Source organism: Seriola aureovittata, chromosome 8, assembly GCF_021018895.1.
Source record: "Seriola aureovittata isolate HTS-2021-v1 ecotype China chromosome 8, ASM2101889v1, whole genome shotgun sequence".
Classification (NCBI taxonomy): Eukaryota; Metazoa; Chordata; class Actinopteri; order Carangiformes; family Carangidae; genus Seriola; species Seriola aureovittata.
In genome coordinates, this window is record NC_079371.1 from 6,802,989 (window position 1) to 6,817,213 (window position 14,225).

Here is a 14,225-nt window from a genome sequence, read left to right on the forward strand (position 1 = left end):
ATAAATTCCAGGTCCCTATTTCAACTAAGTTTGATTTTTAAAAAAAAATAAAACAAACAAAAAAGCAAACAAAAAAAACAAACAAAAAAAAACAAAAAAAAATAATACAAAGAATTTAAAAATATATGCCGACTATAACAAATAAAAGATGATACATACATACACACTTACCTTTTATTACCTGGGGAACCATAAAATACAGTGGAGTTGATTAGGATTGCCGACCAAAGCACAGAAGGCTCCAGCTGCCTCTTTGAATTCATTGTCATTAGCAGTGGAACACAAAGCCCTTTTCAAACTCATTAGTTGATAAAACAACCCTCTGATTTCTCATTAAAAGAAAAAACAAAAAAAACATTCACCCTTCCTTGCTGGAAATGCTCCTGCTTCACCACATCCCTGCTCTCCGCACCTTCAAAGCCACTCCTGAGACTGGGAAAGAAATAGCAATTTCTTCAAGTTTATCCATGATTTTTCCCACTTATGAAAGTGTATGGTTTCACAGCTAACTATTTGCCGTGATTTAAAAAAAAAAAAAAAAAAAACTTTACAAAGAGCTGGAACCACTGATGAGAAATGATTATTTATTTTGCATCTGCAGCGTTTGCGATTGTAAAATTTGATTTCCACCTTCGGTTTAAGGGTTCTTCTCCCTTGGGATTTGGAGCTGGTGGGGGTCTCCAATAGAAAAGTAATTGCTTGTGATGCAGTTAATCTGTGAGTGAATTTCTTATACACTTGAAAAAGCATGTCTGTGCACGTGACCTCTGTGTCGTTTTTCAAACCAATCAACTGAATCTTCAAGCCAAAGAGAAGCAAAATCATTTCTGATTTCCTGGCAGAATAACAATTTATTTAAATTTAGACAAAAGGAAATACATACTTGTGCTTTGTGCAGTTTAATGAACAGATTTGTTTATATACACTTTATACACTGTTATAGATATATATATAATCTCTTGTTACAAGTAGCTAAACTGAATTATCACCACCTCTTGAATATTCATAAAGACCCTTTCCCCTCCCAAACCCATTTGTACCCATTTGATAATCTAAAGGTGCAATAAAAAATCCCAGTATTTCTTTTTTTAATTTTCAAAAACATTCAGAGATGCGTAGTGTCAAAATTCAAGTCAGTATATCTCATCCAGCCAGGATCAAAATGGACTTCTCTGAACTCTCCTCATCTCAAACAAACGTCACGAGTGCCAGCAGTGTTTTGTCTCTGTTGTAATCTGGACAAATCGAACCTAGACGGATACAGAGGCCAACCACAAACAACAGCAGCCTGAATCCTCGCAGCTTGACCTCGTCTTTCCTCTTCTTCTGAGATCCTGAAGACGCACCTGAGCACAAAGTTTTTTTTTTTTTTTTAGCAGTGGTTTTAAGAAGCAGATCTGCCTCTTGCCGCATTTCCTCATTGTAATGTAGATCTGACGGGCAGTTTTGGTTCTGAGAGAAAAACAAATAACTAAAATGTAGCATCTGTTGTTATCAGAGAGCCTTTTACAAATTTGCATGGATGTCTTCGTGTCGCAGCACTTTGTAGGTGACCCAGTAGAAGATGTTGAATATGAGGAAGCTCAAGGGAAAGACGGCTCTGGATATGGTGTCAATGCGCTTGGCCCGGTCCACAAAACGCTTGTGAAGTACCTCTCCATCGTACAGGGTAACTGGAGGTGGGGGGGCGAACACAGTGGCGCCTTCCACAGCGGCACCATCCTTGGTCTGCAGGCAGTGACCAAGTCCATAACCCCGGAAGTAAAAACCACGGCTCTCCCTCATCAGTTCCTCCTCCTGTGGAGTCAAGCATACGGAAAAACAGATTGGCCTCTCGCTGTCAACAAGTATTAGCTTACAGCTTTTCACATTTCCTTTTGGTGGCTTATTCCCAAATGCGTTTGGGGTGTAGCAGCACAAAAGGGTAGCATAGTGCAACAGATTAAGGACATCTGCAGAAAAAAAACCATAGGCCACCCTTAGAAAGGAACATGTTCTGATACAGTAAATGATTTGTCAGTGATTGTGTGCAAAACGGGTGCCTCCCAGTTTGGGCCTCTCGTGTGTGACGCAAATATTTTTTTCTTAAAATGAACACAGAAATGTTTGGGGAAAAAGTCAGATGTTCATTACCAAACACCTTACTGCTGCTCTGATAGTATTTCCAAAATCCTCAGAGACTCATAACCATCTGAATGAAAATCATATTCTGTCTGCTGCACAATAATAAAAAGGTCTTTTTTGTTTTGTTTCTCCGTATAGGACTGTATTTTCTAATCCAGGCAGCATCTCTTGGTGTACAGCACAAGCAAAATATCTTTTGTATTAATTTAAAAAATAATACAAACTACAATAACTGGAGACAAATGTAACATAACTGATCAAAATATTACATTTTGATTCACACTGTAAACTTAAGCTATTTTCGGTTACTGTCATCATAACTTGAAACATATTGAAGTCTTTTTGCTGAGCAACCGTCTGGGTTGTTCAGACATTTTCATGTATTAAACCGCTGCTTACTACGTATGTAATAGCAACACATGAGAGGCCCATGAAGGGGGCTTAAACAGGCACTAGCCTCAGATAAACTTCCTCTAATCAATTAAGCTTTTTGAAGTTTCTACAACACAAAGAGGGGAATTGGAGGGCATCTTCATTAAAAGGAAGAAAGAAATTATAATTCTGAAAGTTAATCAAAAAATTACCCTCCATCTCTCCTTTCAAGTTGCAGAATGATAGACTTTTCATAATGCCTATTAATAAAAAGTCATGATCTAAACCCCACCAAAAAAAAAAAAAAAATTGCACTTGGTATTATGCTTTGATGAATGGTGGGGCACTTTCTTACAGTGAATGAGACACCGTTCCCGCCCTCTGAAGAGAATATTAATAGACATGCAGCTTAACTCTGACAGCCTTCTGACACTTTGAGAGATTCACTTTAGCAGGGGAAAGTGAAGATGTGGGATCTAAATTGGATGATTAGTAGTCAGTGTGAAGTGCCCTGAAAGCTCTGATCCCTGTGTCCCCTTCCTTCTCTCTCTGTTCCTCTTTCACTGACCCTGGCAGCTCTCTGCTGAACTTTGCATCCCAGTGCTGGGGGGGGGGGGGGGGGGGCAGACTTGGCTGTGAGACACTACCAGCTCCTGTCAAAGGTCCAATGCTACTAATGTATTTCACACCTGTCTCTTAGTGTTACATTTCTCTTGCACAGTATATTCATTTAGTCCTTTAAAAACTTTCCCTACCTTTTTGATCTCTGCCAGCTGCCCTTTTTTTGCACCTTCACTGTTTAGCTGAAGGCGAAGCTGCTACCTTCATTTACTGTAAACTTCCTCCATCTTACAAATGTCTGGGTGTGACTAACTCCGTGTGTGCTATCTGTTGCCCCAATGACAAATTACAGCGTACGACGGGGGGATGGGGAGCTGTAGCTCTTCTAGCACATCTTAATTATCCCTCCTACTCTTTCCTAAACGATACAGTACATCATGTGCGAAAGTCTAATGGTGCATTTCGCTAAAGATAATAGGTGCTCATTGTTTTAAGTCTGTGCGCTCAACAGCAACCGCACACTTTGTGATTTGTTGGCATAAGATCAGTTGCGACTAGCCCTGATTATCACATTGTATTCTGTGCTGTGAAAATGGTTGTTTTCAGTGAGTGATTGGTGAGAATCTGTGTTTTTCCTTTTTGTAGGCAGTAAATTAAGTCTAATGCAAACACAACTAAAAGAACTGAAAACTCAAAGGAACAGTTTGACATGTTGGTAAATACACTCATTTGCTTTCATGCTGAGAATTCGATGAGAAGATCGAGACCACTTTCTTGTCCATCTGGTAAATATGAGGCTTCAGGCAGCAGTTAGTTAGCTTAGCATGAATACTGGAAATAGGGGGAATCATGTAGAACTCCGTCAGATGGTAACACCTTTTTTATAGGTTTTTGTATGAATCAAAGAAATTAGATATATAACCGGTTAATTCGTGAGTTTTTGAGATTGCTGTAGATGGATTTTGTTTAGCTAGCTTTCTAGCTAGTTTCTAGTTTTTATGCTAAGCTAGTATTAAGTATCAAACTTCTCATCTAACACCTTTCATTAAGGCATATCAACCGATGTCCCAAAATGTTACAAACAAAACAATAGCTCTGCCTTCTAGTAAATGCCAACAGTGATGGCAAATTTAAGAACAAGGAGAGAAGAGGAAGAAATTTATGATCAATTTAAATCGGCGTTAAAAACAGGTCACACATTGGGAAAGACTAAAGGGCAAGTTTGTAATGTTGGTACAAAGGGGCAGGCGGGTCTGAAAGAGAGGGTCATAGAGACGGGGTGAGATCAGCATAAAGCGGGTTTGGTTGTTTGTGGGAGAGATGCCAGGATAAAGTCAGGTTTGAGGTGAAAGTTGCACAACACAATCAATTTGGGAGGCCGGAGGCAGGGACAAAAATTAGGTTTGAAGGTCAGGGTTGACACGGGGGTAAATTTTTACCCTGGCACAGGCGCTGCAGTGCTGATTCAGATTCCTGTAGGTTGAGTTGTTACCGGGGGTGTCATTCGCTTTCCGCAAAGACTCAACACTTCCAGGCTGACTGTCAAACACCTCCATAGAAAAGGAAGGTAGATGCATTGAAATAACAGTTATTGCTCATTTTCATTTCATCTTTTGATGTAAAACAAGTATGAAAACTCTTGTAAGAGAAATTCCTTGGTGGTTAGTGTATTTTGTTTTGTATATTTGGAGGAAACAATAATTCCCTCTGCCTCATTTAAATAGTAAAAAAAAAAAGAAAGAAAAGACAAATTACCTGTGCCATGCCAAAAATAAAGTCATTAAAGATGCAAACTTCAAATCCAAGCAACAAACTCAAGCAGACGTTCTCAGCCTTTAATTAAAGAGGCACTGTGAGTGTGATAGTACAGGACATTATCTGCCACTGTTTGTTAGTTTAGAGAACTGGCTTTGAAGACGAAAGAAACCTCAAGGAGCTTCTTCAAGTTATTTCTGTGAAGACTATAAATGGAGTTACAGATCTATTTATTATTTTTTTGTAGTTTTGAAGGCTGTGTGGGTATACAACACCCATTGTAGTTGTTTCTCTCGTGCTTTCTAAGCCAAAGACAAGGCTGGAAAAGTGCATTGATTAAGCCTGGTCAGTCTGGGATTTGTACACTCCATCAGATTCCCAGACTCTTTCTAGTAAAACACATCGGGTCATGCGTCAATACCTCTTAGATGGATGGTTTGCGACCTCATACTCCTCAGTGGGAGTAATTGTGCTGCTGATGTGGACAAGGGAAGTCCTTTCCTCCACAGACCATCATTTTCTCTCTGCTGTATCGACGCAGCAGGGCAGACTGCCCAGTAAATCTGCTGGACTCTTCTGCCTTTACAGGGAACTTTGCCATGAGTCTGTGAGGCTGCCCAGTCTCTGAACTGTTTTAATGGGATTTTCAAGACATCTCATCTGTTTCTCTTGAGAGTAACCTCTCTGTCACAGAAGGCCTCTCACTTCTTGGCAAATGGGTTTATTTGTCAACCTTACAAGCTGGTCGCCTTGATAATCTTCATTCAAGATAGATCCAACAATTTAGCAGGCAAATGTTTGGGTCCAAAAAACAAAGATACCACTTACTAATAAGATCAAGTATTGATTTTATTAATGTTAATAAATCATGTATTAATGCTTTATAGACCACTCATAAGCATTAATCAGAACAAACTGTTGAGGTGTGAAATCCCTTCGGCTTTTGTCTTTCCTCTTCCAACTTTACTTGTTTTATCTTTTTTGTCAACATCAGGAAGATGCTGCCACAATTTGCCTTCTGCACAGAGAATCTGGACATCCATTTAATATTAACTTAATAACATTTATATCTACAGACATTTTACTATGTATTATTAGAAAATGAAAACCCATGACCCTTAATTAATGTCTCATTAACATTTCCTTCATAACTGCAGGTCCAATTCCTTATTGGAAAGTTAAGCAAGCCATTAATATAAAGCAATTGCTTTGTCACTGAAATAAGCACTCAGACCCACAGTTATAAATCTTTGTAAGTAATTCATAAATGGTCTAACAGTACAATAACCCATGAAATCTTGAGTTGTAAATGTTAATTTGTTAATTACCGGATTTTGGTTGGGATGGTTTGCAGCTCTTTTCCTTAGAGTCTGTGGTCAAACTTTATTACTTATTCCTCCCTGAAGTTATGTGAGAGGGGGATGTATAGATACAGTTTTTTTTTTTTTTTGTTTGTTTGTTTTTTTTAACATCTAGAAACCCAAACACAAATGGCACAGATAAGCATATTTTCCAAAGTTTCAAACTATGGCTATAAGCATGCCTTGTTAGGACATATTATCGAGAAACAGTTTACAATGATTTATAGGTATTAGAGGGGACCTGTAAAAATGATAATAAAAAATACAGTTATCTGATTAGCACTTATTAGATAGTTAATGAATCCATCAAAATCAAATAGTTATGACAGGCAATGACAAGGCAGTCTCTCACACTGCCCACAACAGGTCAGAACATACAAATATGTTAACCAGGGTGCTTCCAGGAGCGTTGGGGTATCCCATTCCCTGGGGGTTTATCAAGAGGCTGCTGCTGTGTCAAATGACAGAGGGGAAGGATCATAAAGGTTCTTCACAGGTCAGTGCTCACCATGGAAACAAGCTGAACTGAAATGAGCAGATCTTCCTCATGTAATATGACAGCCAGCTGTAGCGTGTTGATGTTGTCAGTTCCTGAATATACAGCGTCCCACAATAACAAGATGCATAAGGCAGTGTTATAGGGGCTGACAAGGACTGTGTGTATGTGTGTGTGTGTGTGTGTGTGTGTGTGTGGCTTAGTTCTTAGAATCTGCTACAATGTGTGACAGTGTGTATGTGCATGTTTTTCCTTGTTGAAGCATGCTTTAGCCTGAGAGCGTGCGTGTGTGATTTCCACTTACTATTCTTTGCTGTCGTTGCTTTTTCCTCAATCTGATGAACTCCTTGTGTTGCCTTGAGACAAAGTTGACAGCTGCATACTCCAGCAGGGCAGCAAACACGAACAGAAGACACACTGCCATCCAAATGTCAATGGCCTTTACATAGGACACCTGGGAAGAGGCAAGGTCACAGAGTCATCAATAGCCAGTCAATGAGGCTGATGGATAATCTGTGGCTTGTTCACAATCTACCCATTCCTCAGCTCTGGCATGTAATGACACACATCTTTGGCATGGCCTACAATTGCAATGAGTCAGTGGGATGTGGGCAGTTGACACATAGCCATGGGACAGGTCACTACTAAGACTTGGGGAGAGCCCTGGCTGTCGTTCATGAGAGAAGATGTGTCACAACACATCAGTAATGCACATTGAACAAGCTAAGTGTGGAAACTCCACTCAATTGAGCAGCAGTTCTGACTGTTACAGATACATGCAGAGACATGGGGCGGGGGGAAGCAGGAAATGACACATCAGTTGGGTACAAACTGTTACCTCCTGTGGACACTGGAAACACCTCAACCATGTTTTAATCAACACTTCCACTGCATTAGTCTCATACTCCAGCTGTCACACATCTTTGTCTTTTTTTCACTGTGTCAAAATACCACTTAACACCTACTCACTAGGCTTTCTAACAATCTTAATTTAATTTATTGTGTGAAATACTTGTATTATCTATCCCTTCCTTTCATGATTAACCCATGAAAGGACACCTGTGACTACTATTGCTCAAAGAGGAAATAGCCACTAGAAAACCACATGTAAACAATAAGATAGCCCAACTACCAAAAATCTAAATATAGAGTTATGAAAACAAATTTCTGTGTCAATTCATTTGAGGTTTTTAAAATAAGGACTATATGCTCTGTATAATATTGTTAATTCTTTGGAATACTTTTATTCCTCCGTGTGTATGCAAATACGTAGAAGGTGAAATACAACAACACCACAAACTACCACCTCAGAAATGACCACAGACGTCTTTCTGACACGATCACCTACGATTTGTTTCACAAATAGAGGCACAACGTTTTTAACACAGGACTGTATTTGATATAATTACAGTGAACACGCACATTTACTGTATTTTTCTGGTGTAACACTTTTTGGTACTGTAAAATGTTTGTGTATATTAGTAGTATTTATATACATTATAGCAGGGCCTAGGCTTATCTTGATTATAAATGCTTGAGAAACACACAAAGTTCAAACCCTGGTGCTTTGCTAAAGTATGAAAGTTTATCATGGCTACAACAATTCTGGAGGGAATAACTTACATCTACGTTTAGGCCAGATCCTGTGACAGAGGTGCTCACATCTCTTCGTTTTAAGGGATCACAAGCCTAAAGCTTTGGGATCAATTGGCTTAAAGGTTATAGGCCACCACAAAATCAGGCTTGTGCCCGGAAGCTCTCCAGTTTGACCCGCAGACAAACGGGACACAAAGTGTCCATGGTATTTACACTAGTTTCTTCTAACAATCCCAGAATACAACATGCTGCATTTTATAGATATGAAAATTACAGCTGCGTGACTCTGGAGCTGTCAGTGAAGATGCAAAATGACAAATTGAGTGTCATTGTGAAAGAGTGAACAAGAGAGTGGTTCTGAGCACTGTGATTATACTGGGCAGCTTCCAGGTGGAAATGTGTGTAACTGTGTGAATGCAAACAGGACGTTCCTGAAAAACGCAGCACAGCTTTTTGTGTTAAAGTTTATAAAAATTCTACTCAGGGTCAACATGCAGGCAAAATCTGCAACCACCAGTGAGAGTCAACTGGTAACCTAGTATGAGGCAGAAGAACTGTTGCTATGGTTACCTACAATCTAATAATCCTTGTGCAGTGATTTAGAACACCGGCTCTCATCAAGGTATCGTAAAACACATTTTAATGGACACCTGTCAGCCAATCAGAAACAAGTACTTGGCACTGTGATGGTAGATGTCTCTCCTCTGTTCCTTTCGCCTCTTCCTGTGTTTTCTCTGCGGGTACAGTGTGCCCACCTCTGCCGGGTAGATGTGCCCTGCACGTCTTTCACATGGAGCCCAGTGTCCTCGCCTCACCTGGCTGTTGTATCCTCTCTAATTAGTCTCTAGCTTTGTTGTGAATCAGGACCTGCCTCATGCAAAGTCAGCATGTCATGACTAAATGCGCCCTAACAGATCGTCCTGTTCCTTGAAATGCCTCTTTTACTTTGGAGGACACAACCAATATACCTTTTTGCAATTGATGGTAACAAAAAACATTTGTGTGTCTGTCACTTGTTTCATGGGGCATTTGTGTCTGCCTTGTCAACATGTCAGGAAATATCAGGCACAAAAGGAAATAGCCTTTCTAAATCATGCAACAGTTTTTGGGGGATATATCAGGGCAAAATGTCAGAATAGTCTACAGGTTTCCAACTCAGGCCATGCTACGTTTACTACACTTTTTTTATTTAGTCACTGACCTTCTTATTGAGCTGATTATGAGCATTATGTAAAGCTGTTTTCTTTCATATATACTTGTTTCTTGTAGTAAGAAGAGCATATTTTAAGCTCAGTATCAGAGAGCTTACACTTTCTTTGTGTTTAACTGATTTTCAGACATAAGCAAAACATCTAAAGTAGCCCAATGTCATTTTCAAACATCCCACAAAATTGGAAAAACACATAGATGAAAAAGTCTGTAGCCCTGACTCACCCCCTGCACCTTTTGTGTTCTTGCTGATCACTTTGCTCAGTAAAGAGTCAGCCTGCAGCAAACAATAAACCTGCCACTATGTACATACAAGCAGGAGTCTCCAGACTCACCTTGGGCAGTGAGGCTCTGGAACCAGAGCTCTGTGTGGTCATCGTCAGCACAGTGGTGATGCCCAGACCAACTCTGGCAGGTGCAGCATCCATGTTTATCCAGAAAGATACCCATGACAGGATAACAATGAGGAGGGAAGGGATGTACATCTGGATCAAATAGTAGCCCATTTGACGCTCCAGGTGGAACTTCACCTCAATACAGGTGAATTTACCTGCAGACACATGACATAGTACAAGCAGTTGTGTTTTTCTTCAATTACGCTGTTGGAGTAGTAGAATATAAAGTACATGTAAGATAAATATAATATTTGCAGAGAAGAAATTTTGGTAAAAGCAACTGTCCTTTTAACCTTACAAGTCATAGGTAAAATCCCAACAAGAATAAATATGTATAATATTCTTGAACCTGTTTTCAATCAGCTGAATTTCTGCTTTTACGTCTTGTTCATTTAACAGACCTTTTCTGAAGAAGAAATCAGTTGAAGCGCTCAATTACAATTTGCCTTTTTAGCATGAGGTCACTGGTTTCTCAACACTTTAAATGGAATTCATAATGTACCTGTGTTATAATGCTTTGTGCAGTAGCCCAGATCCTTCTCCTCTTTTAGCACAAACTGTGGGAGGGTGAGATCATCAGCCACCTGAACAGGGTTGTCAGACAGCCACTCAAAGATCAAGTCATTCATGGTGTAACCAACTGTGAAACGAGAACAGAGCAGATAAAGAGGAGAGAGAAGACATCTAAATAAGGGAGATATAGTGAGAAATGAGGCTTTGCAACTGTCATGGAGTATAGCATATTTCCGCTTGCTTTGTATTCAGTACAAAAATAACAAAGACAAAGCTGTTTAGATTTTGATACATTGCTGAAAGTCAAGTAATATGCTGCACTAGCTGTTAAAAATTCATATCCTTATTATCACTATTGCTGTGATCCTCACCCCCTCCCCTCCCTCCTCCTTAACCTCATTTTTCACTGGGATCTGTTTCTGAGGCACAGATTTTATTCCATAGTAACATCAGAAACCTTGGCTAATGAGACTTGGAGAGCGGGAGGATGAAACTTGGAAGACTGGTGATGTAAAGGCCCTCTGCCCATCTGTCCAGCAACAAGCTACCCTCTGCCATCATGTTTGTCACAGTAAAGGTCACACACCATAGCTACATTCGTGCTGTTGTGGTTGCTTGAAGGTTACAGAGTTAAAAAAAAAAAAAAGGCGGGGGGAGGGACATGAGGAGCATATCTGCTTAGGACGGTGGAGATATGCTGCATGTGTTCACTAACACTGAGCGTATTAGTGTGTGTAATCCTGTTAATGCACTGCATGTGGCTGCACTGATAAAAGCGTACAATATCATATGCAATATAATGGAATACATCAGTTGTGTTTGCAAGTGAATATACAACTACTGAAGCATTTAGAAAATCGCCACTCAGAAACACAAACGCACAGATCCGCTGTTGATTTGCATGATCTCTTTCAGGGCTGCACTCCTCACAGCTGCCTGATTACAGGTGTATTAAAAATGCATGCAAAAACAACAACAACAACAACAACAACAACAACAACAACAACAACAACAACACAGAATTCCTCACACATCTGAATAATACTGATGTCTACTGGGACCCTTTAGGGACTGAGCTACAAAGACATCAATTATTCAAGATGTTATACCCTATCCCGTACCACACGCCTGAAAAACAACACTACTCAAACACGCTTATCTTGTTCATGGGGAGAATTCACTGTCATTCACACACCCTGCCGTAACAAGCAAGGGGAATACCAATTCTTTAAAAGATAATGAAATGGTCTCCTTTTCTTCCACCAGCTACAGCTAAGAGGCGTTAAAACTCTACTGACAATAGTGTTCAAGGTGCAATAATAATGAAATTTATGAGACAGAACAGCAAAGTAGTATCTCAGCAAAGTAGAGTAATGACTGTTAGTCACATGTCATCTCCCTTTTCATGTAAAGAGGCAGTTCACCTAATGATAGCCCCTATCATAATGTCCGTTGTGCTTCAGATTTGCAGTCTTAAGTCTTGCTTTTTTCACTTATAGTGCAAGTTATGAAGTGGATTTGAGGTTACTGGACACTAATCGCTCAAGGCAAAGTGAAGTGGTATAAGCTGCATATATGGGGCTTTGATGTGTCAGAATAAGGCAGAATCTATTTATATGTCTATATAAGCCCGTGGCATGAAAGGCCAGAAAAGAAGATTGGCCTTGGCTCTTTCAAACCCCAAAGATAACTCTCGTCTTTTTCATCACCCTCCTCTTTCTCTCTTTCTCATGTTGAACAGACGGTGTTGCCACAGCTCCAGTAGTGGCAGTAAAACCTATAATGTCCTCTTAACATCGAGCTCTAGCCAAGGTGATCACACCCTTGGGTGGTGTACCAGCACTTGTCAACACAAGGCCAAGTATCCTCACCCACCAGGCCTTTAATCAGAAATGATTACATCTCCTCTAATGGCAGTGTGACAAGATACACTTACCCAAACACAAACTTATACACACACACAGCTACACATCTGTTTGCCTGAAAGTCTCCCCATCTCATGCTGCTAAAGGGTAAAATATCTTTATATTTTTGTTTTTATGCTGGCTGACATATATCTTCACTATTCATTGGATTTTTTTTATCGCTTGTCCCTGTGTTAATTTGCAGAAATAAATCATGCTGCCTCCTGTACAGAGAGAGAGTTCTAGCTCTACACAAACCAATACCTATTGTTCTTATTGAATCAGATAAGGATGCAGGTAGTGATACCACCATTCAGGCGGACTTATTTCTTTGTGAGCAATGCTTCTGAAAAGGGGCAGTGACTTCATTGTATGAGTGCTCTGTCTGTTTTCTCCCTTTTGCTAGGCTTAAATTCTTTTGTCCCGATGATGGGAAATTAGGTCACCTCTAGGCACAAGGGGTGGGTCACATATAATAAAAGGGACACAAAATTAAAGTTTCATTATTTATATCCTGGAAATTGGTTTTATGAGGGCAGATACTATCTCTGCTAAAGGCAAGGGAGGACTGAAAGGGGATAATGTTATTCCTACCCAATGTTTTATCACTGTAATAGCATTTTAAAAGGTTTAAAATTCATTTAATACATTTCTAGAACTCTATATTTTTAATAAATGTACAGAAAATGTGAACAAGTTTTAAAAAAAAACAAACAAAAAAAACAACAACTGACCATTTGCTAAGCCCCACCACACCTTTCTGTTGCTACACCGGTCAAGCTTTACACTCTCGCGCAGTACTTGTGCAGTTTACAGTGATAACAGTGGTAGATTAACCATTTCAAATTCTTAGTAATTATTGAAACAACTTGTCATTGATTTCAGACAGTGGTTGACATAAGCAGATGTCTCATTTGTTGTCTGCAACCATCAATTTTACCAGCTCAAATGACAGCAGTCTCTAGCAGATCAGCTACAGCTAGCTGGCTAATCAAGGTGACATTAGCTTGGTGAGTTGGATGTTGTCTCCAGATGACTCAACATTTACAGTTGAATTGTTTTTAAAACAAAAACCCCTACAAGGGGGTGATATGTGCTTGATACATACATAATACTGTGCTAAAAGGATAAAGCTACATGTCTCAAGCAAAAAGAGTCACTAACATTACCCTGCATTTTGACAATATAGCATCTGAGACTGGCTTCCAGAGTGAGGAAATACACTGGATGTGCTTGTCATGAATATATATATATTTTTTTTTAAATGCAACCTGTAACTGCATAAAACAATGTAGTATGAAATACCCCAAGCCTTGGAAGTCAGGCGTGCTAAGCCTGACATGCTAATGTTAACGTTAGCACCACAGTACATTGATGACTGACTAGCTTGATGGTAGCAGTCACATTACCCATATCATTAATAGATAACCACAAAAACATGGGATGCAATTATAAAACACAAGGGAAGCATTTTCTAAATGAACTTTGAATATAAGCCTAGTAATGAGACAAATAATTGGGATGATACAGTTTGTGTCTCTTGGAATATAACAAGTTTGGGCAATTTATAAGCCAGGCAAAAGGTACAAAAGAAGGAAATGAGGAGGTAAGTGAGGGGAAAAAAAGGAAGCAGAAGAAGAGAAGACTCACAGCTTTCAAGCTGCATGGTACAGGTCTGAATATCCATTGGGAAATTCTTCAAGTCCATAGGGCAGGACAGGGTAAGAGTCAGCCTGAGATAGACAGATTGGAAAAGAGAAAAGGAGCCATTGGGAATGTCAAAAGGCACAAAAGGGGTTCAAGAGAAGACACTAAACACAAGGAAAAATGATAGATTAACAGTGAAATAAATCAGTGCCAAGCTGCTTTCCATTGCAAATTATGAAACAAGAGTCTGTATGATAATGTTCAGTGCATTGAAATCGACCAAATAGGAAAA

The 14,225-nt window shown here is 39.6% G+C and overlaps 1 protein-coding gene across 1 annotated transcript in view; it reads right to left on the minus strand.

Moving 5' to 3' along the window:
- Positions 1–714: 714 nt before the first annotated feature.
- glra4a (glycine receptor, alpha 4a) overlaps positions 715–14,225 on the minus strand; it is a 44,378-nt gene continuing 30,867 nt past the window's right edge. The window contains exons 5-9 of the mRNA XM_056382116.1: positions 13,937–14,019; positions 10,372–10,509; positions 9,810–10,024; positions 6,974–7,123; positions 715–1,797 (exon numbers count right to left, since the gene is read on the minus strand). Of these exons, the coding sequence (XP_056238091.1) occupies positions 1,507–1,797; positions 6,974–7,123; positions 9,810–10,024; positions 10,372–10,509; positions 13,937–14,019 (877 nt within the window). The 3' untranslated portion in view covers positions 715–1,506. The remainder of the gene's footprint in view (positions 1,798–6,973; positions 7,124–9,809; positions 10,025–10,371; positions 10,510–13,936; positions 14,020–14,225) is intronic.